The sequence below is a fragment of the Tupaia chinensis genome, unplaced genomic scaffold, assembly GCF_000334495.1.
Source record: "Tupaia chinensis unplaced genomic scaffold, TupChi_1.0 Scaffold000604_1, whole genome shotgun sequence".
In the NCBI taxonomy this organism is placed as follows: domain Eukaryota; kingdom Metazoa; phylum Chordata; class Mammalia; order Scandentia; family Tupaiidae; genus Tupaia; species Tupaia belangeri.
The window spans coordinates 3,105,228-3,131,703 of record NW_006160122.1 but is presented as its reverse complement, the minus strand read 5'-3'; the positions used below and the strand labels follow the sequence as shown (position 1 = coordinate 3,131,703).

The 26,476-nt window shown below is 45.6% G+C and overlaps 1 protein-coding gene and 2 long non-coding RNA genes across 10 annotated transcripts in view; 2 read left to right on the top strand and 1 right to left on the bottom strand.

Moving 5' to 3' along the window:
• The window catches only part of MACF1 (microtubule actin crosslinking factor 1), a 278,797-nt gene that overhangs the window by 80,366 nt on the left and 171,955 nt on the right, over positions 1–26,476 (bottom strand). For all 7 annotated transcript variants that reach the window (XM_027775768.1, XM_027775769.1, XM_027775770.1 and 4 more), the window contains 2 exons: positions 23,374–23,869; positions 21,252–22,723 (listed from right to left, as the gene is read on the bottom strand). In XM_027775768.1, coding sequence (XP_027631569.1) covers positions 21,252–22,723; positions 23,374–23,869 — 1,968 coding nt within the window. The remainder of the gene's footprint in view (positions 1–21,251; positions 22,724–23,373; positions 23,870–26,476) is intronic.
• LOC106735994 (uncharacterized) lies at positions 14,424–15,760 on the top strand. The gene is made up of 3 exons (XR_001371138.2): positions 14,424–14,781; positions 15,022–15,098; positions 15,260–15,760. It is a non-coding gene; the product is annotated as an uncharacterized LOC106735994 (long non-coding RNA).
• On the top strand, positions 15,796–22,087 carry LOC114009689 (uncharacterized). Of its 2 annotated transcripts, none has more exons than XR_003551068.1 (4): positions 15,796–15,917; positions 16,079–16,646; positions 18,466–18,562; positions 20,877–21,245. It is a non-coding gene; the product is annotated as an uncharacterized LOC114009689 (long non-coding RNA). The 2 variants fall into 2 exon arrangements; XR_003551067.1 differs by lacking the exon at positions 20,877–21,245 and adding an exon at positions 22,015–22,087 and having other exon boundaries at positions 15,797–15,917.

Genomic DNA, 26,476 nt, shown 5'->3' with positions numbered 1-26,476 from the left:
CTGGGCATGCGGTCAATATAGATGGTAAAACTTATGGAAAAGTTATTTCTATCCTTTACACAAAGTGAGTGAAGCCAATCGCTGGTGTCTGGAGATCTGGCAGTGAAACCCTGAGCTAATAAGCCCTAGGCTTACTTAGGGAGCCAGAAAGGTCCTTGGCACAAATGAGGTGTGGGCTGAAGCCTGTGATCAGAATTAAGCAACTAAAACCTTTTGCTGGCAAAATGGTTTACACTTCATTTCTCACTTCAAAAGAGGCTGCTGATCGATTCTACCCACTCAAACCCAAAAGACTCACTCCTCTGAAAGGGGGTGGGGAGAGGCAGAACAGATTGTATCCGGACAGCCATTTTAGTGATCATGTCCTTTCCTCTAAAACTTTGAAAGGAGCAGCCCTAGAATCTGTGTTCTACTGGGTCTTGGAGTACAAGACACTAGAAACCCTGTCCTAGGAGGAATAAACAGTAGAAAGAACCAAGAATGCTTGACCTAGAGAATGGCCCAGGAGATGTGATGAGCTGAAGCTTCTGAAGGGCTGGGACATGGAGGAAGGAAACTCGTTCTGCATGTCTCCTTAAGCTGGCACACTAAGATCCAAGGGCAGATTTCAAACCAACAAAGAACTTTCTCACGGCTGTTCGAAGAATAGGGTGTTCCCTGAAGTGGTGACTACTTTTCTGTCCCTGAAGGTGTTTGAGCAGAAATTCAAGCAATCACTTGGCTTGGGAAAACAGATTTACAAATCCTCTACCGTTTGTACAGGATGGGTTTTTAAGTACCTTCTAACTGATGCACTAGACTAAGGACTGATCTGCTTACCGATCTGATATTTAACAGGTCAGGGAATCCAGGTCTTACTTTTCCTTTAATTATTCAGCACAACTGGAGAAACCCATGGAAGGCGAGATCAATTTCACTAGCATATTTCTCTGGCCAAATACATTCACTTAAGTGTTCAGATATCATAACAGACTGTTTAGCATGCCAGGGCCCCTCAGGTTGGAAGAATCTGAGGAATTCTGGCTCTGGACTAGGGGTGGGTGGTTATTCTATAAAGAATGATCTAGATGTGGAATCACAAACTTCATGGCCAGAAATTCCTTTCCTATGTCCTCACCATGTCAGGTGCCAACCAGTTCAGCCTTTTCTTAATTCAACCCTCCCCACACCTACCTACTTTATTCTTACCACTCTCATGAACACTCCATATAAATAAATAAATGGAACTTTCCAGCAATGATGAAGTTCAGATTCAAATTAGTTACCAGCTTTGATCACACTCTCTAATTAAGGCACAAGGAAAATATTACAGAGAAACCCCTGAAAGTTTAAACACGGTCTATACAAATGATTACCTATAGTCACACAACAATCCTCCCCAAACCCACATAAATCCAAAGAATGTTTTCTGAATTTTTTCTTTCTTTCTTTTTTTTTAACAATCAGTATGTATTTAAACAGAAATCAAGTGGGCCAGCCAGTAGCATAGTGGTAAGGCAGATGGAGTCCACGTGGCTGACTGCAAGTTTGAGTCCCAGACCTGGTGGCTTGAAAAACACAATCCAATGGGGCTTGCAGGCGGCATGGTGGTTAAGGTACTCCCACATGGCTGACTGTGGTTCAAGTCCTGGTCCTGGAAGTTTACTTTCCCACTTTCTCTCTCTCTCTCTCTGGCGACCACACATGCTCTATAGCAAATTAAAAAATAATAATAATAAATAAAAATACGTAATTCTTAAAAGAAAGAAAAAGGCATGCTGGGCATATGTGCATGCATGCCCAAAATCCCAAGAGGAGAAATAGATGAGAAGGGATTGTGGCATGGCCATGTCCCCAAAAGGGGGACATGCTTTTTTGCTTTCCTTCTCTCTTTCTCTGTCTGTCTCTGTTTCTCTCTGGTGAGCACATGCCCTCTAACATATTTTTTTATTTTAAAGAATAAAGAAATCAAGAGCGGAAGCATAGAGTCTCTTTTCTCCATGTCTCTCTCTTTTTTTAATCTGTTGGTGAGTTTCTCTTTAGTTTTGGTATGTGAACCTCTGCCAACAGCCATCTCAGTGACTGAAATAAATACCTGATACAGCTTCAAGCCTCTTGTTGCCCTGACAGCTCTGACAAAAAAGCATTTGTTCATTTCTCATACTGTGTGTCAACTTTTTCAAAGAAAAATATGGGCCAGCAGGTGGCATGGCGGTTAAGGAGCTGGACTCCCACATAGCCAATAGCGATTAGAGTTCTGGACCTGGTGGCTTGAAAATCATGCATGAGTGCCTTAATCCCAAGAGGAGAAGGGATTATGGCATGGCCATGGCCATCCTAACCCTAAACCCCACAGGGGATGACGTTTTACTTTCTCTCTGTCTCTTTCTGGCATATGTATGTGCCCTATGGCAAAAACAAAAACAAAACAAAACAAAACAGGGAGGGAGGGAGGGAGGGGAATATGGGGAGCTCCAGAGAACCTTTTCAGATGCTATCCTCAACCCTGCAACCACAAATGTATGTGCTGAGGTTAAATTTCAAATTACTTTCCAGTTAGTTGAATACAGAGTTCAAAGAATTCTCTACTTATTTGAAATTCCCAAGAACTGAACTTGGTGTCAGAGTTTCCTTCAGTGAATTTAGAAGAAAGAAAGAAGACTCCTGGCCCTTTTTGCTTCTCCCTGCTGTCTCCTTAATTAAAGACAGCTGGGTGGAGTCTCCTCACACCCTAACACAGCTCCCTTTGAAAGTTTTGGACCTGGCACTCGGCTTTTATCTGCCCCAGACCTAAACTGCAGCCCTCTAGGACAATCTGGAGACCTCACACCTTCCTTAGATTCTTTAATGCCTTTTCTTCTGCCTTGATAGGTGCTCTCCTGGAGGATTAATTCTGAGTAGAAGGGGATACTGGTTGGATCTTGCTCATTTTAAACCTACGAAAAGCCTTTCATCTCAGGATCTCCAGCTTTCACCAAGCATTATTTAGTGTCAGGTAGAAACACTACAGCATTTGCCTGTACCTGTTGGGCACCAGTCATTATCATCCTTTGGTGCTTTTATTATTATAAAGATGGTTATGGAGTGGCTTGTAAAACAATATAGCATGCTGTGCAGCTTGTTTTAAATGGGATACCAAGGATCTCAATGCTGCTTACCATCTCATGGATTCCTGAACACATCAGAAAACTTGTCACATATTTTGCAGGCAATCTCGATATCCCTGTAAGTCCTTTCCTGATTGTAGACTTTCCAAAGAGACACTATTGATTCCTATTTTAGACTAACGGTCACCAAGACAATGGCAGTGACAAAAACACGCGTCTTTGCAAATTGGAACGGGCCTGACAGAGGGGTAGGAAGAAGGAAGCTGGCGGAACTGGGGTAGGGCTTTATGGAGGGAATCACATCTACTCATTAGGATTTGAATATACAAGAAATGCACAGAGCCAAGTTTTTTTGTTTTGTTTTTAGGTTTTTGCCATAGGGTGTGTGCCTTGCCAAAGAGACAGAGAGAGAGGGAGCGTGAGAAATCAAGCCCCCCAGGGGAAATGGCTATGCCACAATCCCTTCTGCTCCATTCTCTCAGGATTTTGGGCATGCAAACACATGTACCCAGCATGATTTTCAAGGCACATGTTCTGGGATTTGAACTGCAGTTGGCCAAGTGGGAGTTCAGTGCCTTAACTATCACACCACCTGCTGGCCCCAAAGCCAAGTATTTCTAAATGGAGAGCTATAAATAGGAAAATATAGTTCTCTAAAGAAGCAAATTCTAATTACACATGGCTTAAAGAGGGAAATATGACAGGTCAGAATGGAAAGTAGCTCAAGTCAGTTCATCAGGGCTCTTGAATGACAACCAAGGAAGTTATGCCTTATTCCAAAAATCAATACTACCATCAAGATTTAGTTATTGAGGGTCAGCCCCATGGTGCAGGGATTAGGTACCGTACAGAAGTCAGTTCCTACATGGTCTACTGGCGTTTGAATCCCAGCCCCATCAGCATCATAAAGGGCTCCTGCACATACCCAGGCTCTCAAGGGGTAGAGGACTGGAGCAAAAAGCACTGTGATGTGACCAGGCCCACTGGAGGTTACCTTCTCTCTCCTACACATGCATGTGCTATCATGACTAAAAATAAATAAAACTTAACATCCAATTGCCATTCATCTCATATTATCTCATTTTAAAAAATCCAAATTTTGGCCAGCTAGGTGACATGGTGGGTAAGGCACTGGATCCCACATGGCCAACTATGCAGCTCGAGTCCTGGACCTGGTGGCTTGAAAACATACCAGGCACGTGTGCATGTGTGAACAAAATCCCAAGAGGAGAATGGAGAAGGGATTGTGGTGTAGCCATCCCCCTGGCAGTGCTTTCTCATTTCTGTCTGTCTGTCTCTGATAAGCCCATATGCTCTATAGCAAAAACAAAAGAAAAAAAATCCAAGTCTCTAATATATGAATAAAGAAAGCCTGCGGTGGTGAACTCATGTGGCCAAAACAGCACATGATAATGAGAAAGAGGGACACAGGAGAAACTGCAGAAGCAAAATATCTGGACTTCACAATTGACTGGACATAAGGGAGAAGTTAGGGGGTAAAATAAAGAAAAGACAGTGCTACAGACTACCCTTGGATTACTGAAGGCAGAGTAGTACTATCAAACCACTAAGTAGTACTACAAAACCATATTTGAATTCATTCAGTTCAGAGCATTGTGGATGTGAAGTACTGAAAAACTACCCTGGCCAAGGTGACTAGAAGGGCCCTCACACAAGAAATTCAAATTTGGGGCAGAGACATAGATTTGGAAGCCTTCTTCCAGAGGACATTGAGAGGCTGGTCACCCAGAGATGGAGTGCAGAGAGAGAAGAGAACAGATGACGGAATTTCAAGAACCACACATTGAAGAGGTAGGAAGACAAGCCAAAGAAGAAAAGTAGAATAGCAGGCAGAGAAGAGAACGAGCAGAGTACAGCGTCAGGAAAGTGCACTCAGGCCACACATTTGGACGCCACTTGGCTGAGACTCACTTGGCAGAATACATTTTTCTGAGGGGAAGGGGCTGTGGATTAGAAACAAACATAAAAATAAACACATAAAGACGTGCAAGTATAGAGAAGTGAGGATCGGGTGCACCCAACTTCTCTGATGGTAATAGCCACAAACACAAGCCAGTACCAGGTTTATTCTTTTAAAGGGCAGAAAATGGGGAAAGAGGAAATAGAATGCTTGGCCAGTTGGTTTTGTATGTTGATTGGCTGAAGATGAAAAACGAATGGTACCTCGTAGTTTCTCTAATCTTTTGGGGCGAAGAATTCTGATAAACATATATGGCTTCCTTAGACAGATACTGCTCTGTAGTTTCCGGCAGCTACTGTATTCGCACACAAATTGCTTTCATTGCTGTGCAAATGACAACTTATGAAACCACGTTTCTGCATGTGTCTAAAGGTCACCATGTTTGCTCAGATTGGCGGCTCTCCACAGGAAAGTAAATGGACAAGAAGGCTTTAAGACAATATGATGTTAAATGCAGCATAAGGAAAGAGGAAGACAGTGCACTGGATAAGGCAAATTTTAAGAGAAGCATCAGCATAGTTTCAACACAGTGATGGGTGTTGGATCAGCTTACAGGAGGTTAAGAATAAGCAATGTGAAACAAAGTATTGGTCTTCCCTTCTTAAAACTGTTTTGGGGGCCAGTAGGTGGCAAGATGGTTAAAGCACTGGATTCCACATGGTGGACTCTGTGGCTCAAGTCCCAGATCTGGAAGCTTGAAAAAAACAGCAGATGCAAGTGCATGTGTGCATGCGTGTTTTTGTGCCAAAAATCCCAAGAGGAGAATAGAGAAGGGATTTTAGTGTGGCCATCCTCCAGGGTGTGTGTGTGTGTGTGTATGTGATTTCTTACTTTCTCTCTCTTTCTGGTCAGTGCATGTGCCCTAGAAAAAACTTAAAAAAAAAAAAAGAAAAAGAAAAAGAAAAAAGATAAAGAAAACAACAACAAAAAGGAACCACTGTTTTTTGAGCTTTCAGGAGGCTATGCATATCCTGATATTACTTTTCTAGCCAGTCCTTCTTTGTCTCCTTAGGCTCTTGAACCTGTCCACTTGAGAAATATAAGTTCACAGGGTTGTACCCTTGATTCTCTTGGCTTCACCCATTTGACTAATATTTACTGGGATCTACTGTGTGTCCTGAACCATGCCAGGTATGAAATGACAATGATGGGGTGAGATATGGTAAGAGGCTCACATTCTACTAGGCCGAGGTAGACATTCATTCCTATTCACTTGCATAAGTACTTTGAAAGAAAAGCAAACAGTGCTACTAGGAGGTCAAGGATTACCTACCCCCCAGCCCAGCCTGCAATTTCCAGGGAGGTGTTCCCTTGTGATTGAGAGTTAAGCAGGCTTTCCAGTTCTAGGTGGGGCTTTGCTACTGATATTTCCATCAAATGAATCCCTGGGTTGAACCTCCAAGGAAGAGGGGCCCCTCTCAAATATTAGAAAAGAAGACAGAATAAATAAAACATAGAGAGGGCTGGCAGGTGGCATGATGGTTAAGGTGGCTGGATCCCACATGGCTGATGGTGTGGTTTGAGTCCCAGACTCAGCAGTTTGAAAAACACACTGGGTTTATATATGTGAGTGAGTGCCCAAAATCCCAAAAGAAGAATGGAGACAGGATCGTGGAGCGGCCAACTCCACTGAGGGGTGGTTTCTCACTTTCCCTCTCTCATTTCTCTCTGGCGAGTGCACACATCTTATAGCAAATTTAAAAAATAATAATACAGAGAAAAGAGATTTCTGAAAACTCTTTCGTTACTAAAGCAGTTATCATTGATCACCAAAAAAATCCTTAGACTTGAGTTTAAAGAATTAGACCAAAACCAGCGCCTGTCCTTTGGGAATAACTTGCAAGATGACAGGGATAATATTAAATGGTTCACCTGAATGGCTGCAATGAATTCAAACTGGAGAAAATGTAATGTAACTCCAATTTCTTTCAGTTCTTATCTTCTTCCCCTGACTCCTATACGTACACACACGACGAAGTATTAGAAATGAATTTGCTGAAACTGTAAGGAACTAATGGTTTTCTGTGTAACATCTCAGATTATTTATATATGTTTTTAAGCTGCTTGTCTCTGAAACTACACCGATAGATTTTTCCCTTACACCTTAATGTTTTAATTAAAGATTAATTAATATTAAGAGGTGTGTCTCCTAAAGATGCTGAGTTGGTAGTTGCCACTGTATGGCAACTGAGAAAGATAACATGGCTTTATAATAAAAACTAATTAGGCCAAGGACCTCGAGATCATTAAAGCTGATCTGATGGGTAACTGAGTGTCTGGGGAAGTCATGGAGCTGGCAATGTCTTCTGGTTAATTCTGGTTAATGATTTGAAAACAATATTGATTTGTAGATCATGTAAGGTAAGCCAAAATAGTCACAAAAAAAATGTGCTGGCCATGGGAATTCTGTAGGACTTGTTAGTGAGTAAATTAATGAATAAATGTGTCTATATCCATGAACGTGTAAACGAAATATATTTAAAGATGTGTTAAGATATCTTTTTTAAAAATAATTATTTTATTGAACTTTATTTAATTAATTAATTTATTTTAATTTGACCAGAGAAGGACAATGAGAGAGTGGGAAAGTGAGGAAGCAAGTCACCAGGTCTGGGACTTGATCCGCAGTCGGCCATGTGGGAGTCCAGCACCCTTGACCACCATGCCACCTACCAGCCCCTCTTTTTTTTTTTTTAAGAGAGAGATTTTTGCTATAGGCTACGTGTGCTCATCAGACAGAGACAGAAAGCAAGAAATCACTCCCCAGGGGGATGGCAACGCCATAATCCCTTCTTGTTCATTCTCCTCCCAGGATCTTGGGCAAGCACGCACACGCGCCCATGAGTTTTAAGCCTCTGGGTCTGGGACTTGAACTGCAGTCGACTACATGGGAGTCCAGTAACCATTATGCCATCTGCTGGTCCCAAGATTTTTCTTGCTAGTGAGCACATATCTCTAAGGCAAGTGTAAAAGAAAAGTTTATCTAGATATACAAATTAGACTATTGTGAATCTTTTTACTAAGAACAATGATTTCCTTTGTGCTTAGGGATGATAGACACTTGATCTGAGGCCAGTACTAGATTAGATTAGCTCTTTTTCTTTTTTGAAAGATGAAAATTATGAAGGTAAAGTAAAATTAGTTTGATGGTAGCAGTGCAGCAAGTGGATGGGCAGAAACAGACTTCTTGAGCAGATTTTGTGAGGAATGAGTAAAGAGCACGGTTTTTTGTTTTGATTTTTATAATTTTTATCTGACTTTATTTTTAATTTGTCCAGGGATAGGATGCAAGAGAGAAAGAGAGAGAGAGAGAGAGAGAGAGAGAGAGAGAATGTGAGAAAGCAAGTCGCCAGATCCAGAACGGAAACCACAGTCAGCCATGTGGGAGTCCAGCACCCTTAACCACCATGCCACCTGCCGGCCCCAAAGAACATGTTTTTAACCCTGGTGTCCCAATACGTTGGCAGGTTTAAGTCAGGATATCTTAACATAAGGCCAAGTAGGTGGTGTGGTGATTGGGGCGCTGGATTCCCATGTGGCCAACCTTAGTCTGATTCCTGAATCTAGAGGCTTGTTGCTTTCTCACTTGCTCTCTCTCTGTATTGTCAAATTAAAAAATAATCATAAATAATTTTTTTTTAGCAAGAGATTTTAGCTATAGGGCATGTGCACTCACCAGAGAGACGGAAAGCAAGAAATCACCCCCCAGTGGGGATGGCCACTCTGTAATCCCTTCTTGTCCTCTTGGGGTCTTGGGCATGCATGCACATGCGCCCAGTGTGAGTTTTAAGCCTCTGGGTCCGAAACTTGAACCAAGGTTGACTACGTGGGAGTCCAGCGATGTAATTATTACACCATCTGCTGGTCCCGTGCTAAGATATCCTGACTTAAACCTATGTATTGCAACACCAGGGTTAAAAACATGCTCTTGTTCCTCACAAAATCTTCTCAGGAAGGCTGTCTCTGCCCGTCTACTTGTTTCACTGCTACAATAAAACTAATTTTACTTTACTTTCAAAATTTTCATCTTTCAAAGAAGAAAAAGAGCTAATCTAATCTAGTACTGGCCTGAGATCAAGAATTCTGCCATCCCTAAGCACAAAGAAAATCATTGTTCTTAGTAAAAAGATTCACAAGTCTAATTTGTATATCTAGATAAACTTTTAAAAAAACATTTGCTATAGAATGTGTGCTCACCAGCAAGAAAGAGGGGTGGGGAGAGAAAGTGAGAAAGCAACCCCCCCACTTTTGGGGGAAAACCACACCTCTCTACGTCCTTTTCTTGGGGTGTTGGGATTTCGACCATGCAAGCACGCACACAAGCTTGGTGTGCTCCCCAAGCCACTAGTCTGGGACTCAGACCACACAGTCGGCCATGTGGGAGCCAGCTGCTCTAACCACCATGCCACTGGTTGGCCCCTGGATACAGATTTTTAAAAGTATATTATTATACATTGAACACCTAATGTAAACATGATTTTTTAAAATTTTTTTGGGGGGAATTATTTAACTTAACTGCTATTATTATTTTTAAAATTTGCTCTAGAGCATGTGTGCTCACCAGAGAGAGACAGAGAGAAAGTGAGTAAGCAAGACACCAGGTCCAGGACTCAAAGAACAGTCAGTCATGTGGGAGTCTAGCACACCAACCACCATGCCATCTGCTTTGCCCCGAACCTGATGTTTTAATCTATATCACTTTATATGATTCTCATAAAAATCCTAAAGGTATGATTTAACATTTTATAATTCAAGTAAATAGGATACAGAGAGGTTAAGTAATTTTCCCCAAGGTCATTTAGCTAGTAAATGATGCCAGGATTCAAAGGTGGGTATTTTTGACTCAAATTTTAATTCTATTTTTTTTCACTACTCCAAGTTGAAAGAGCTATGAAGCCTCCCCCCACCTTTTTTAAAAGAATTACTTACATTTATTATTATTATTATTTAATTTGTTAGAGGGTATGTGTGCTCACCAGAGAGACAGAGAGAGAGCGGGGAAGTGAGAAAAAAAAGCCACCATGTCTGGGACACAAACCATAGTCAACCATGTGGAAGTCCAGCACCCTAATCACCACACCACTTGCTGGCCCCATGAAGACTCTTTTTAGGTGTCAACTAATTGAGTAAATGACAATGACTCTAAAAGTGATGGGTACCTGCAAAATGCTAGCTCAGGATCTAGCTTTCTTCAAGTGCATATGAAGTAGCAAATGTCTTTAGTTTTGTCTGGTTTGGGCAGATACTGAAATGAGATTGGGTTCCCTTAACAGACACAAACTAGTAGAGGAGGAAGAGAGCCCAGGTCAGGAAACCAGGCTAATGCTGGACTTTCTTCAGGACACACAAGGATATACTTCAAGTCTTAACAGAGTAGATAGCATTTGGGATCCTAGAGCTTATGAAATACAAAGAGCATTCATCCACCCAGTCAAACACCCAGTGATCTCCAACTACGTATACTGCAATCTATGAACTACATTAAGGGACGCAAAAATGGATTGGGTAAGGTGAGAGATGAGACAAATGTATGTGATCAGAAAAGGCCAAAGTTCGTGGTCTGTAGGGGTCAAGTGAGTTATATGTATTAAGTGACTTCAATCAGGACCAGTAGTGGCTAGGGAGATCAGGAAGGCTTCGAGAACAGACGGGACTTGAGCCGTGCCTTCAGGTATAGGAAGAACTGCGTAGGTGAACCGTACAGGGAAAGTCTGGAGTACGTGGGTGGAGTGGGTGGCCCAATGGGTAGTATAGGAAATAAGACTAGAAAGAGTGGAGCTCCAATGTGTAGTTTCCAAGACCGGAGGGAAAAGACTGGAAGCACAGAAACAGACTGGTTCTAAAGGGTGCCGTCATTGAATTCATCAGATCAGATGGCTCCCGCGTCAATGTGGGGGAAAGATAAGCACTCACAGAAACAAGGGTACACACAGACAGAAGCTCAGGAAATCCACCTTGGAGGCCCAAGCTTTGGAAGGCTACAGCATAATTTGTGTCTTTTATTCCGTGGGAACCATGTGCGTACATGCTGGTTGTCCAATCACACTGGCTCTCTGCATTCCTAACAGAGGGTCCTTTGTTCCAAACAGCAAGGCTCAAAAGACAGACTGATAAAATCACACTGCGATCAGTACTCCCAGCTGGTGCAGGGGCTGCTGCCATTCCATCACACACCCCACAGGAAGCAGCTTGAGATGCACAGCTGATCAACTTCCACAGCAGGAGCTGCGTGGAGGGTGGGGTGGGGACTGGTCAAGCATGGAGAGAATTCCTTAGCCGCGACTCAAATTAGCTCACCAAGATCCCACTTTACCCAACAGATTCATGTAAGGCGCTCTCAGAAGCAACACTATTTCTGAACTCATTTTTGAAAAAGGAGAGGAAAACCACAGACGCTTCTTCCCCAGGCAGTTAGATTTGTCATAGACTCTGAGAAAGGCAAAAATCAGATTGGTGGGCTGAATAATTCTTTTATTGCAAGGAGCTGTCCTGTGTGTTGCAGGATGTTTTCCAGCACCTTCCAGATGCTGGTAGCAGCTTCCCTGGTCATGCCAATAAGTGATGTCTCTGGACATTGTCGAATGTCCCTCAGGGGACCAAACTGTCCCTGGTTGAGAACCACTGGCACAGGGTTAACTTTGCTAGTAAACAGACCTTCCCAATCCCAACTCTGAGGTTTACTTGCTATGTGGCTTGAACAAGTTATGCTAAGCCTCAGTTTTCTTCTTTGCAAATTGGGATTCCAAATGCCTGATTTACAGAGGGTTTTTTTTTTGGAGAGGTTTTTGCTATAGGGTGTGTGCGCTCGCCAGACAGACAGACAGAGACAGAGAGACAGAAAGCGAGAAATCACCCCGTAGGGGGGATGGCCACGCCGCAGTCCCTTCTCCTCCATTCTCCTCTCGGGATCTTGGGCACGCACGCACACGCGCCCGGCGTGAGTTTAAGCCACTGGGTCCGGGACTCGAACCGCGGTCGACTACATGGGAATCCAGTGACATAGCCATTACGCTAACTGCTGGTCCCCCAGAGGGTGTTTTTTGATCAGAGATTATTTAGATACAGTACTCTCTCACTGCACTTAGCACTCACTACATCACTACCACTGCAATTCCCTGTGTCTGTTTCCCATAATGTACTGCACTGTTACTGAGAGACTGTCTGAGACCCCAGCACCTACACAAAGATAGGCACAGTCAGGATGGACTGAAAGAAACATGAAGCCCCACTTGAGGAGCCATGGACCATCGCCATGGATCTCTTAATCTCAATATTGGGTGGCCCAAAGTTCTGAAATATCCATATTTAAAGTAACAGTACTAGTGGCAGGAAGTGGTCTGTGAAGGCCTAGTGAATAAGTGTAACCCATAAACCTTCCACTGCCAATAGCAGACTCATATCTGGTGGAGGCAAAGAACGGGTGGGGAGGGCAGCGCATTCTCCCCACGGCTAGGCTTTTCTCACTGGGACAGCTGAGACTTGGAAAAATCCATCCGGCAGGAGACGGCCCTTTGGTACAAGGATGCTTTGGTGCAGTGACCTGATATGACTCCCTGCGGGACTCGTTTTTATTCCTGGTCACCAACCAACTCCAACAATAATGGGCCCACCAGAGCAACTCAGCACACTTCCTAGAGGCCCAGTGCTTACGGCTTAGGTGCCAGCCAGCTAGCCTGAAAGTGCCCAGGACCGAGCTCAGGCTGAGACCAGTTAACATTCATCCCTAGACACAGGACGAATAGCCCTGTTCTGCAAGTCTGTGCAGATCTCAACTGTGGACAGTGATCACACATTCAACAATAAACACACCTTCTGTAGAGGGGACATTCCAGTTTTCCTGGAAACAGATTTTTCTTCCTTTTTGTACAAAATCATATAAAGAATCTTAATTGTAACTGCTACATGCTGATACTGTATATGAGGAATTTTGGTACATTCAATTCAAACTGCTCAGTCCTTTTCTTTGGTTGAGGATATATTTGTTTGTTGCTTTTAAAATCTCTCCATGTGGCCAGCAGGTGGTATGTTAGGATGCTGGACTCCCACACTGCCAACCGTGGTTTGAGTCCCAGATCCAGAGGTTTGAAAATCGCAACAAATAAATAAATGTATGCTTCTACATAAATAAATAAAACCTTCCCTTGTGGAGCTAGCAGGGGGCACGGAAGTTAAAGCAGCTGGATCGCATAAGGCCAACTGCACAGTTTGAGCCCTGGATCCAGTGGCTTGAAAACCACGTCAGGCAAAGTGTTCATGTGTGCCCACCCAAGGTCCCAAGAGAATAGAGGAGAAGGAACTGTGGCATGGCCATCATCCCCGGAGGGCGACTTCTCACTTTCCCTCCTCTCGGTCTCTGCTGAGTGCACATACTCCCCATGGTAAATTAAAACCAACAAAAAAACAAATCACCCTGTGGTATCAAAATTTCGAGGTGGATTTTTGTAAAATTTATCGATGCCTTTTTTTTTTTTTTTTGCTATAGGGTACATGCGCTCGCCAGACAGACAGAAAGCGAGAAATCAGCCCCCAGGGGGGATGGCCACGCCACAATCCCTTCTCCTCCATTCTCCTCTCGGGATCTTGGGCACGCGCACACACACACGCCCAGCGTGAGTTTTAAGCCACCGGGTCCGGGATGCAAACCGTGGTCGACTACATGGGAGTCCAGCGACATAGCCATTACACTAACTGCTGGTCCCGCTGTCGATGCCTTTTTGACAACCTTCCATTTGATTTTACTGTGTTTGTGGAGGTATGAGGTTTCTTTAAGATGACAGAACAGCTGCAAACTTGAGATTTTGCTTTTGATGATGATATTTAAAATACTAAGATGATACTTCAAAACAGAGCTGGAAAAAAGTTCAACATAAAGCAAATTTATTGGCCTTAAAGGCTCCTTCACCTTCTCCCCACCCAGTTGCTATGGTGGGGATGGACAGGATTATTACACAGCATTGGAATTCTTGGGGGTGGGGGAGGTGGGAGTGACCACATGCGGGTTATAAATACTAGCAGCCAAACTCGGTCTGCTTGGAAAACAACTGACAGACTGTAGTCTCCCCTTAAAGGCACAGGACGAGGAAGCTCCCTGAGGTATTAGTATTTCCACAAAGGAAGTTCCTCTGCAGAAACGCATCATCAACCAAACACCTGTACCAACAACTGTGCAAATTCCAGATGCCAGGAAAAGTGACTAGCTTTTAAACCAGGCACAGATCAGCACCAGCAAGAATGAGGACTCCAGAGCCTGGCCTAAAAGAAGGCTAAGCAGTGGTTGTTGCCCTTTGTTGTTCTTATTTTCTATGCAGCACGTGTGATCACCAGAGAGAGAAGAAAGAGGGAGAGCAAATCGCCACGTCTGGGACTTGATCCGCGGTCGGCAATGTGGGAGCCCAGTGCCTTGACCACTACACCATCTGCTGTCCCCAGAAGTGGTTTTGCACTGAAACAGTCATAATCAGATGACAAGCAGGACACTTGCTTATAAATATCCAACGTAACCAGCTGGGACCTATTCCGTCTGAGTCCTGAACTGCGCACACAGAGGTGGCAGCTGTCTTCAAGCGCAGCGGGTTCTACCTGAGAGGGACTCCGCCTTCCCAGGGACATTGGCAATGTCAGTAAATATTTGTGGTTGTCAAGCTGATAGTACCACTGTCTCGTAGTTACGGGTCAGACATAATTCACAGGACAAAGAACTACCCAGCTCCGAAGGTCAGTAGGGTGGAAATTGTGAAATCCTACTCTAGGGCATTCGCTACTTCCTTTAACCCCAGTTCTACTGGAAGGAACGAAAAGGCCAAGCTGGCCAAGGGTCAGCACAAGGTAGGGGTGGTGCCTGGGGGCGGAGGGTAGCTACTCCTCTTATCTTGGCTGCAGCATAACCAGGATACCTAGGCCTACCTCCCCCATGGGCAGAGAGACAATGCTGACCTCGTTTGCTCTTTCCTGCAGGGACTCTCAGGCAGGTGACCTGCTGGTAAAACACAGAGATGGGCTGATACTGCCTTTGTAATCACTGAAAGGCAGAGGTAAGGACTTCTGTGGAAATTGGCAGTCTTTCAGCTCCACACCGGGCCCCATCTTCCCCGGGTTTTCACATGTGCTCAAGAGGAAGCCTAAGCTTGCTTTCCCTGAGACAAAAAATATCGAACGGAGGGGTCTACAGGACCTCCTTGTTCTGGTTTCACAGGAGAATATCTAGGTCTTCCAGACAGAAGCGGCCAGCATGGAGGCCCTGCTCAACCTGAACGAGGAGCGAGGCTCGTCCAGGAAACCTGCTGTGCACCTGCGGCCCAACGCCTGGCCTCAAAGACAAGAAGGGGGAAGCCCTTCCTCATGATGCCTCAAATGTACTCCTGGTGGCGAACCTGTGTGAGAAATCACAGCCTCTAAAGGTTTCTATTTCCCATTGTTCTTTCTGCTCACCGGGCAGCAGAACGGCAAGTGCAAAGGCTGGCCTGAGTGCACAGAGAGCAGACACGCATGACACCGGTGAACAAGGGCACACCCAGCTTCTTCACAACACGTACGACACCCAGGGAACAAGGGCACACCCAGCTTCTTCACAGCATGTATGACACCGGTGAACAAGGGCACACCCAGCTTCTTCACGACACGGATGACACCGGTGAACAAGGGCACACCCAGCTTCTTCACGACACGGATGACACTGGCGAAACAGGGCACACCCAGATTCATAACCAGGATACCTAGGCCTACCTCCCCCATGGGCAGAGAGACAATGCTGACCTCGTTTGCTCTTTCCTGCAGGGACTCTCAGGCAGGTGACCTGCTGGTAAAACACAGAGATGGGCTGATACTGCCTTTGTAATCACTGAAAGGCAGAGGTAAGGACTTCTGTGGAAATTGGCAGTCTTTCAGCTCCACACCGGGCCCCATCTTCCCCGGGTTTTCACATGTGCTCAAGAGGAAGCCTAAGCTTGCTTTCCCTGAGACAAAAAATATCGAACGGAGGGGTCTACAGGACCTCCTTGTTCTGGTTTCACAGGAGAATATCTAGGTCTTCCAGACAGAAGCGGCCAGCATGGAGGCCCTGCTCAACCTGAACGAGGAGCGAGGCTCGTCCAGGAAACCTGCTGTGCACCTGCGGCCCAACGCCTGGCCTCAAAGACAAGAAGGGGGAAGCCCTTCCTCATGATGCCTCAAATGTACTCCTGGTGGCGAACCTGTGTGAGAAATCACAGCCTCTAAAGGTTTCTATTTCCCATTGTTCTTTCTGCTCACCGGGCAGCAGAACGGCAAGTGCAAAGGCTGGCCTGAGTGCACAGAGAGCAGACACGCATGACACCGGTGAACAAGGGCACACCCAGCTTCTTCACGACACGGATGACACTGGTGAACCAGGGCACACCCAGCTTCTTCACGACACGGATGACACTGGTGAACCAGGGCACACCCAGCTTCTTCACATCACGTATGACACCCCGTGAACCAGGGCACACCCAGCCTCTTCACATCACGTATGACACCCCGTGAACCAGGGCACACCCAGCCTCTTCACATCACGTATGACACCCCGTGAACCAGGGCACACCCAGCCTCTTCACTCCTCACCGGTACAGTACCTAGACCGCCACTATTTCTGACCAAGACGTCAGCATGATTCTTATGGGGAGACGGGGTACTTGGGGGGTGGTGGAGGTTGTCTCGAGGCTCAGAACGAGCTCAGTTCTTGGCAAGGGAAACCTACACAGGGAATCTCACAGTGGGGGAAGCCTCTGCTACCAGCAGGCTTAATGGCTTTCTCTTTTCCTATCCTTCCCAGGAAGGTCACCCTGGGGGAGCTTTTGGCTCCAGTTTCCGTGATACCAAGTCCCTCCTTCCTTGTAAGTCTCCTGTTAGGGACAGGCACTTCCTTCTCCTCCACAATCAGAGCGCTCTTGTTCAGGAAAGCAGTTTCCTGAAGAGATTAGCCAGTCTTTCCTTCCAGGCTGCTGAAAACACGCTCGCTATTCTCCTTTCTGGAACGGCTTCTTCCTCTCTATCTTCCGCACGCTACCGAAGCCAGTGAAGGCCGTGGGGGAGGTTTTTGCCTGGTCAGAGTGGGGAAGGGGGCTGTTCATTCCCATCTGGTAGAATCTGGTCAGCCAGGGAAGCCCTAGCAGTTACTTACGACCAATCGAAGAAAATCCTCTCCTAGGAAAAATGCCTTTTAATTTTAGCACTTTATTTCAGGAGGAAATCCTTTCCCGCAGACTGACTGCAGCTCTGGGTGTGTCAGCACTGCTGCTCAGGAGCAAGCGCACCGCACCCGGGTTTATCTATTCCAACTCTTCCAGGTGGTGTCAACTAGGTCAAAGGAGGGCCTGTCTCTCTTTCTTTCCTTTTGGTTTTTGCCATAGGGTATATGCACTCACCAGAGAAAGACAGAGCTGAGAAGGTGAGAAATCACCCCCGGGCGGATGGCCACACCTCCACCCCTTCTCTTCTTTCCTCTCAGGATTTTGGGCATGCACACGCATGCACCCTGTGTGATTATCAAGCCACCAGGTCCAGGACTTGAACCATGTAGTCAGCCATGTGGGATCTAGCACCTTAACATCCACGCCACCTGTTAAGTTTACTTTTATTTTATTCATGGTGGCATATGTGCGCATGCACGAGAGACGGAAAGGGAGAGAAGCCCTCGACAGGGTCTCATCACGCCACGACCTCCCTTCCCCGGGACTCCAGCTCCTCTAATCTCCCTCGCTGAGTGCGCCCAGCACCGCAGCTCAGCTCTCACCAGGCTGAGCCCAGCACCTGTACTCCTACCTCACACTCACATCCTCTTCATGCAGATTCGGGGCTGACAGTAAGATCCCACTAAGAAAAGAGAAGAGCTGAAAACCTAAAGCTAATGGTGTTTTCTAATATTTATCTCTATTTTTTTTTTTTTGGAGAGTTTTTTGCCATAGGGCGCGTGCGCTCGCCAGACAGACAGACAGAGACAGAGAGACAGAAAGTGAGAAATCACCCCCCAGGGGGGATGGCCACGCCGCAATCCCGTCTCCTCCATTCTCCTCTCGGGATCTTGGACATGCACGCACACGCGCCCGGTGTGAGTTTTAAGCCGCGTGTCCGGGACACGAACCGTGGTCGCCTACGGGGGAGTCCACCGACATAGCCATTAGGCCAACTGCTGGTCCCTCTTTGTTTTTTCCTTATTAGAAATAATTCAAATCTGAAAGCAGAGCCATACTTTATCAACCTGGTCTGCTGCTAGTGTAAGGGGAGATCGATCTGTTGGCAAACTACAGCACATTAACCAGGAACTCCACACTGAGATCACGAGAATGACTCAGTCCACAAAATGGGTCCAGAAAGTGTCTCTGGGGGCCTTGGGACTGACACACAGTTTTGCCCTCTCATTGTTTTCACTTCCCATGAGCTCAGCGAGAGCAGCACGAAGCCAGGAGAGGCTCCTCCCCTCCAGACCAGACCTTCACCGGGAGGAGGCAAAACCTCTTCCAAAGCTGGACTTCCCTATAAGGTGAGCTTCTGATTTGCATCCCAACTTGAGTAGGGAAACTGAGCATTTTATACAAACTACCTTCTGAGGCAGGGCGGGTCGCACACAGGACACTCCACCACCCCCTCCCTCCACCTTCCTCCCAGGCTGGCCTCGTCAACACCAGTCCACTGTAGATAAATGCGCTCTTCACATGCTCAGCTGACCCACGTCAGGCCCTGGCCTTTCACCCATAGTATGTGTGCTGGGAGGCTTATTCTAAGAGATCAGAGAAACAAGTCGGCTATACCAAATAACTAAGCAGTTACTGAACTCTGAGTCCTACCAGGCAGCCTGCTCCGATGCACATGAAAAATAATAATGTCCAGTGATTTACTGAAATCTTTGGGCAACATCGAAATTCAGACTCTCTAGAACCAAGGATTAAATGAAAATGAACAGATGACTTGCTCTCAAATCCAAATACTGCTTGTAACTATCTCTGGATTAATTTTTTTTTTTTTTTAATTTTAGGTTTGGGCCATAGGGCATGTACACTCACTGAAGAGAGGGTGAGAGACAGAGACAGTGAAAGGGAAAGTGAGAAATCACCCTCCAAGGGGGATGACCACACCGCAATCCCTTCTCCTCTACCCTCCTCCTGGGATTTTGGGCATGCATATACATGCACCTGGCATGATTTTCAAGGTGGGAGACTTGAAAATCATGGCTGGACTGTGGTTGGCCAATTGTGTTAAATATGAGTTAGACAATGAGTCCAGCACCCTAACCACCCTGCCACCTGCTGGACTCATTGCCTAACTCACATTCAACACAATTTTAACGGGCTTGTTTATTTCATTTTCTAGCTCATTGAAGATGAGAAAGGAGGGGTAAGACGGGTTACAGCAGACTCAGTGCCAACAGTAAGAAATGGTGACAGTAAGAAATAATATGTGGTGTAGTAGCAATGGGAAGAACCCAGAAATTGCCTCCTCCTCACGTTCACGCACACAGCCAATCCAGCCAGTACAACACTGCAGAGACCCCGAACGAGAACTTCCAGACAGAAATCCAACTGCACAGTAATTAGGAACATTTAACAGAAAGCAGCCCCAAATATCTCTAACACCCCTGAGAATAACACCATGGTGCAGAACAGTACAATCTTTTTAATAATGTTAATTTGCACTCATTAAGAAAAACTGATGCACAGTAATACTTAGAAAATGAGGCAAATAAAATTTGAAATCGTTCTTACATAGACTAAAATCTGGTTAGATAAAAACTATTTTGAAGCCTACTGGGATAAGTTTCCGTTTTCTAAGAAATTTATTTAGTTGGTTAGACAGTTAACTCCCACTAACCCAGATCCAGGTAAACTGGGTAACCGAAACTCCTGCACAAGTGTCTCTGCTTTAGGTGCACTAATGGCAGAAGAGAAAAAAAAAAAATGCACAAGCTGAAACAGGAAGAGAGGTGTGGGAGTTTCCAAGAGGAACACACACTGGCTCCTGGGTGTGAATTCGCTCTGCCCACACTTGCTTCATTTGTCTGCCTCAAGAAAACCTTATGCGGTGCCTTCCGCGGCTCCAAACACAGCAAGGGGACGCGAGCCAATGCCTCATCAGTGCTGCCTGTCTCCTAAGTTCCTAGAGGAGTCCCGGAACAGTCACCTTTTTGCCCTTGGACCTTGTCTACAGAATCGTGACCTTTCTAGAGACCATTGGCTCTGACCTGGCATCAAAACCATCTCTCTGGCCATGTTTTTTAAGAGAAAGAATTCTGATAGGCAGGGGTAGAGGGATGCTTTGGGAGATCATGTTTACCTGACAGCAGGAGTGTCACTATGTAAGTGGGGATAACTGACACCGTGAGGGAAATACAATATTGGAGATATCCTTTCCAAATCTATTCAATGCACCAGGAAGGACATGGTGGCAGGGGAGGCATTTCTAGGTATTCAACAAAAAGGAAACTCTGGGGCAAAAGGCTTACATAGTGAGAGCCGACACCCAACAGGCAAGACCTGACCCAGCAAATCCATACTGTAGGGATGTGCTAATTATCCCCTGTTGTTTTAATTTAGACTCATAAAATCTCAGGACTATAAGTTCTGAGCTCAGGCAAAGAATGAAGACACTTTTGTAATTAAGGTAGTGCTTTTGAAACTCCCCTACAAAGAACTTGTACTCTAGAAAAGGCTAGTGTGTATTGTTAAGTTGCTTGCCGTAAGTGGGAAATTTATTTGAAGTGTTATGTTTTATCTTAATAATTCAAGAGAATTTTACATTATATTGCATAATATGCCAATAACCCCAAGCCCCTCTTCCCCTCTACAAAATCAACACGTTAGGAAGATGAGCACACTTGTCTCATGGTTTCCAAGGCCTCAACTTGAAAAACAGGGACCCGACGACACACACTGCTGTTACAAAATCGGTGACCTCGAAATCTCAAGAAATCACAAGAGGAGATTCTTATGCATAAGAGACCAGACTTGGATATTTCTTTTTATACCCTTAATTGGTTATAAAAATGGAAATAAACCACAATAGACAAATGTTCAAATCCGCTTGGTCTCCCAGCAGTGGGCTTTGCTGGTGACAGACCTGAGAGTAATGAAACCTGCTGAAGTTAAAACGTGTATCCTCAAACAGTTTCTAAGTGAAAAGCAAAGAAATACACATAGGAGACAGATTAAAGATTACAAAACGAGGGCCAGACTTACTTTAAAATCTGCTAATTGTTGGTTGATGACATCCACTTCGGTCCCCACTACCCACTGGAGGGCCTCTCCCTCTTCTGCGGCTGTGGTCATGTCATTGAGTACTTTCAATTTCCTGTAGAAGTCCTCTACGCGGCCCAGGGTCAGCTCCAGCTGCTCCTGCCGAGCTTTGCCCCTCTCTGTCAGTTTGCCGCACTGTTTGCTCAGGGCTTCCAGCTCTCTCTTAAGACCCAACAAGTCCAGAGTCCCCTCTTCTTCCAGCATTTTCCGGCACTCCGTTTCTGAGGCCTCTACGTCTGACTTGAGGACGTGGATTTTGTTAAGAAACAGTTGTACGTCCTCAATCTGGGACTGCAGGCTGTCGGTGTCTCTGCCGATGGCACCCATGCCATCTAGCTCATCGTCCAGGTCCGCCAGTTGAGAAAACATCTCCCGGACTCGGCAGTGAAACTGGCCAATGCCCTCCAGCTTGTTTTCCATGGTCATGCAACCACTGTTCACTCTCTCCTTCACCTCTAGGAACTCTTGCTGGGTGAGCTCAGCTTGATGTAGCAGTTGGGAAGCATCAGATCCATCTGGGGCATCTTCTACCAGCCCCTGGGTGAAGTTCCTCAGATAGTCCACCTGAGGCTCCAGGGCCTGCAGCACCTCCTGCTGAGCTCTTAGCTTCTCCAGGTTCTTGTTGCTGCAGGCTTGAGAGCCTAGAGCGTCGAAGATCTCAAGTTGGTGTTTGGCTCCTTCAACCTTCTTTTCAATATTTTTAAAGCTTTCTTGAAACTCCTTGAGCCTCTGAGTCATTTCTTCAAGAGACCCCGTCTTGGCCTGGAGCTCCTCTGTGATGGCATCCATGTTCTGGTTGACGGCAGCCTTCTCATCCCGGATGTCATCCTCATCGGTTTCTGAAGAATTGATCAGAATGTCGGCCGCACTATTCAGCTGCTCCAGCAGGGAGCGGCGCTTCTCGACCTCGCTCAGCATGGCCTTTGACCGCAGGAGACTAGACTCAAGCTGCACCGGATCCAGAGTGACCTGCAACTCGGACAGCTTGGCCTTACAGTCTTCTATCCATGGCACAAGGTCACCAACGTGCCACTGATATTTCTGAGCTTTCTGCATACAGTCCTTGAGCCTGGACTGTCTGTCTGCAGTTTTTTTACTAAGCTCTTCCCAGTGACTTTTGAGCTCAACCAGCTGGTTTTGTAAAGTCCTCTTCTCTTCTCCAGGAGGGACAGAAAGAAGCAGAGATTCCCCTTCAGCCACAATCACCTCATAGGAACCACTGTGTTGATTAAGGCTCTTCTGAAACTCTTCATTCTCCTGTAGCTGACACTGTAGCCGTTCCAATTTTGCAGAAATTGGGCAGTTTTTTGCTTGCTGGCTTTGTTTGTCATCTAACCAGGTCCTCAGCTCATCAAACATTTGCTGGAACTGCTGGGTGCTGGCAAGAGCTGCCTGGAGTCTGTTCATGCGATCGGCTGAAATGAGAAAGTGAAATTGAAATCAATCAAGCCTGAACATGGCATTTAAAATGTTTGCGGAGGGTGTACATCTAATCTTAGGGGAAGGAAACTAACTAATTGAGAGCTTACCATACAGGGGTGCACGACGAGGCTCCTTCGCATACTATAGCCTACTTAATCCCTACAGCAACATCCACAGTAAAGTGTTACTTCTTAGCCAGTAAAAGCAAAAATCATAAACATTTCCAGGAAAAGAGGCAACGAATTAGTGATGAGATCTTTTTACAAGGTCATCATAAGAAGCAGCAACGTATTCTAACTTTGCATATGTGATGTACGTGTGCGTCCATGATATGAAGAAATTAAGTGGGCATCGGTGAATGTGTGTGTGTAATGCCACCTCTTGGTCTATCTGTGGGCATGAAACTCTACCTGCTGGCTGAATTTACTTGAGACTTTTATCTCTGGGACTATGCTACGTAAAGCTGCATGTATGGTTACTGCTGAGCATGCGACACCACTGCAGTTCTCGCTGGACCTGGAAGAAGCGACAGGTTAATGCTCATCTGGGTCTGAGACCTAGCTTTATGGGACTGCTCTTAACCCACTCCTCCTTTCTGCAAGCCACTGGAAACAGCAGAAGTGCGCTCCTTGCCCCAACTCACCTGCAAGGTCTTCTAAACCTTGAAGGGGCAAGGCAACTGTCTCCAGACGCTTCTTCAGCTCATCCTTGAGGTACTGCTCACCAATGAGCACTGAGAGTTCATCGCACAATGTCTGGGCCTCCTTAATCTCATGGTCTAATTGCTCTAAGTCCGAGCGAATCTCACTGGTCTCCTCCAGCTGCTGCTTCACGGCCTCAGGGTGGGTGCTGATGGCCGACTGGCCACTCAGGCGCTGCCCGATCGCCTTCACTTTCTCTGATAAGTCCTGAAGCAGCTCCTGGTACTGGGTGCTTTTGACAATAGCTTGGTCGATTTGACTGGATCGAGAATTGAGTTTGTCTGTCAGCTCAACCCACTTCAGGTTGATGCTCTGGAGCTCCTTCTGCACTTGGCTGGTGGAGGGAGAGACATCTCCAGGCCCTGTGAGGATGCCCTGAGCTGCCTCATTCAGCTGCTCATGCTGCTGCCTGCGTGCTTCAAATTCCTTCAGCATAAACTGAAACAGAAAAGACAACAGCACTGTTTAGATAGGAAAACAGATCTGCAAGCAGTGCCAAAACAAAAACTGATTTTGGATTATGCCAAATAAGTGCCAATTCCTTTGGAAAATATACCAGACAACTATTAGGACCAAGCTGCCTGGCCAACGCAGCAGCATTTGACAACTGCTGAATAAAATCTTCGTTTGAAAGGATCGTCGATTGTGTCTATTTCTTTTCCTTATTTGTCTTATTCTGTCTCAACACTGGTGACTAAGGTTGGCCTAGACGGAGAAACCAAAGCTTTCGCCAGCTCTGCCATGCAATGCTCAGCTCTCAGAACACAGGGTTGGGAACATTAAATCCCGCAGCCAGCTATGTCGCTAGCTGAATTTGTCATTTCAACTCTCGATGCCTATGCATTCCCTTTCTCGAAATTCCAACAGCATTTAACAATCTGTACATTATAGTGGAGCACACGTACATAAAGAGCTTCTTTAAAGTGCTAACTGGGTGTTTTTATGTATTTTTATTCCTTGCTGCTCTCGTCAAAGTTGTTGGGAATAAACTCTCGCGATAGGCTGCCTATGTACAGATCCTGCCTCGGCATTTACTAGCTCTATAACTTTAGGCAAGTTTTTAAAAGTTTTCCAAACCTTAGCTTCCTCGAGCACTTATGTTCGCTGCTATAAAGACTGAGTGAGAACATGTTTGGAAAGTACTCAGTATTTACACTGTTCAAAAATAAATAAACTGTGACCTTGAGAAGTAACAGATGCATAAACAACGGACTACACTGAAATGTAACACGAGTGAAAATGGAGAGAGAATGATGGGAGCATGGAAGAGGGAACAAAGCATGGAACAAAGGGCAATGTCGCTGGTAACAAAAGGGGGAAGAGGGAAATCGTGAAAGGTCCCCCAGAAGCGGGAATAAGGACCGAAAAGAGGGCCAGCAGGTGGCATGGTGGCTAAGGGGCTGGATCCCACAGGGCCCACTGCACAGTATTGAGTCCTGGACCCAGTAGCTTGAAAAACATGCTGAGTGTGTGTGTGTGTGTGTGTGTGTGTGTGTGTGCGCGCATGTGTGCATGGCCAACATCCAGAAAGGAGGGAGATGTGGAGGAGAAAGGTCTGAGCATCATCCCCCATGGGGTGCTTTCTTACTTTCTCACTCTGTGAGCATGTGCACCTTCTGGCAAATTGGAAAGGAAAAAAGAGAAAAAAGAATGAGTGGCAGTTCTCCCAGCGGGGAGAGTAAGGCTAGTGAAGGGCACAGAGAGCCGTAGGAGTGAGCGTGTTAGGGAAGGTGGGTGGAAACCTGGGCATATGGGGAAAGAGCTGGAGATGAGGCTGGCAAGCTGGGACCAAATTGTGAAAGGCCTTCAAGTATCACATTCAGCAAGAATTTGGACATTGTTCACTAGTCAGCCACAAGCTACTGAGCTTTTTTTCCTTTTCTTTTCTTCTTTTCTTTTTTAAAGGTTTTTGCCAAAGGGCATGCATGCTCCCAGAGAAAAAGGGAGAAAGAAAGTGAGAAATCACCCCCCAGGGGGCATGGCAATACCATAATCCCTTTCCTCCTCCTCTGGGGATTTGGGCAGGCGTACACATGCCTGGTGTAATTTTCAGCCACCAGGTCCAGGACTTGAACCATGGTTGACCATGTGATAGTCCAGTGCCTTAACCATCATGCCACCTACTGCACCCCTCTGAGCATTTTAATAGAGTCAGATATGTGATTTAAGGAGATAATTTGATAACTGTGTGCAGGATGGACTGGACCAAGAATCTGTCCTTTAGAAGGCTGACCCAATGGTATAAACCAGAGAAAAGGCCTACAGATAAAATGGAGGAAAAAGGGAGGGTTAGAACAATTATTCTCAAAGTATGGTTCAGGGACTTTGAGAGTCCCTAGGCCCTTTCCCTGTGCCATCCTCCATCCCTCAGCCTCAGCCAACCAGTATCACAGGCATGCACACACCCCTGCTATGTGCAGGGAGACCTTAGGACACGGACCTGGGACCTCCCACGTGGTTTCCGCATTGTAGAACGCTGCATTACCACTATGCCACTGTGCTGGCCAAGTTTTAAGAATAAAAAGGATTTCGAGACCAAAAAATTTGAAAGCCAGTGGATTAGAAAAATACTTGGTAAGTAGACTAACTGCTTAGTTATAATAATTATTTGGGTGGAGAGGCTAAAAGAAAGGGTTCCTTCAAAAACTACTCTTAAGTCCTAAATTGGGGTACTTGGTGGAATGTGAGATGAAATGAAACAAGTTCAGGGGAGAATACAAAATAAGGAAAAGGTTCTAGGTGGGAGTCATTGAGATTTATATATTATATATATGCACATATTTATTTATTCACTTATTTTTTAATATTTACTTTGCTTCACAGAGGACATGTGCACTTGACAAAGGAATGGGGGGGGGAAGAGAGGAGAGAGAGTGAGAACGAGAGAGAGAGAGAGCGAGAAAGGGAGAAACCCTTGCGGGGAAATAGTCATGCCACAATCCATTCTCCTTCATTTCTCCCTCATTTCAGAATTTTGGGCACGGACACACGTGTTCAGCATGTTTTACAAGACACTTGAACCATGCTGTTGGCCACATGGGACCC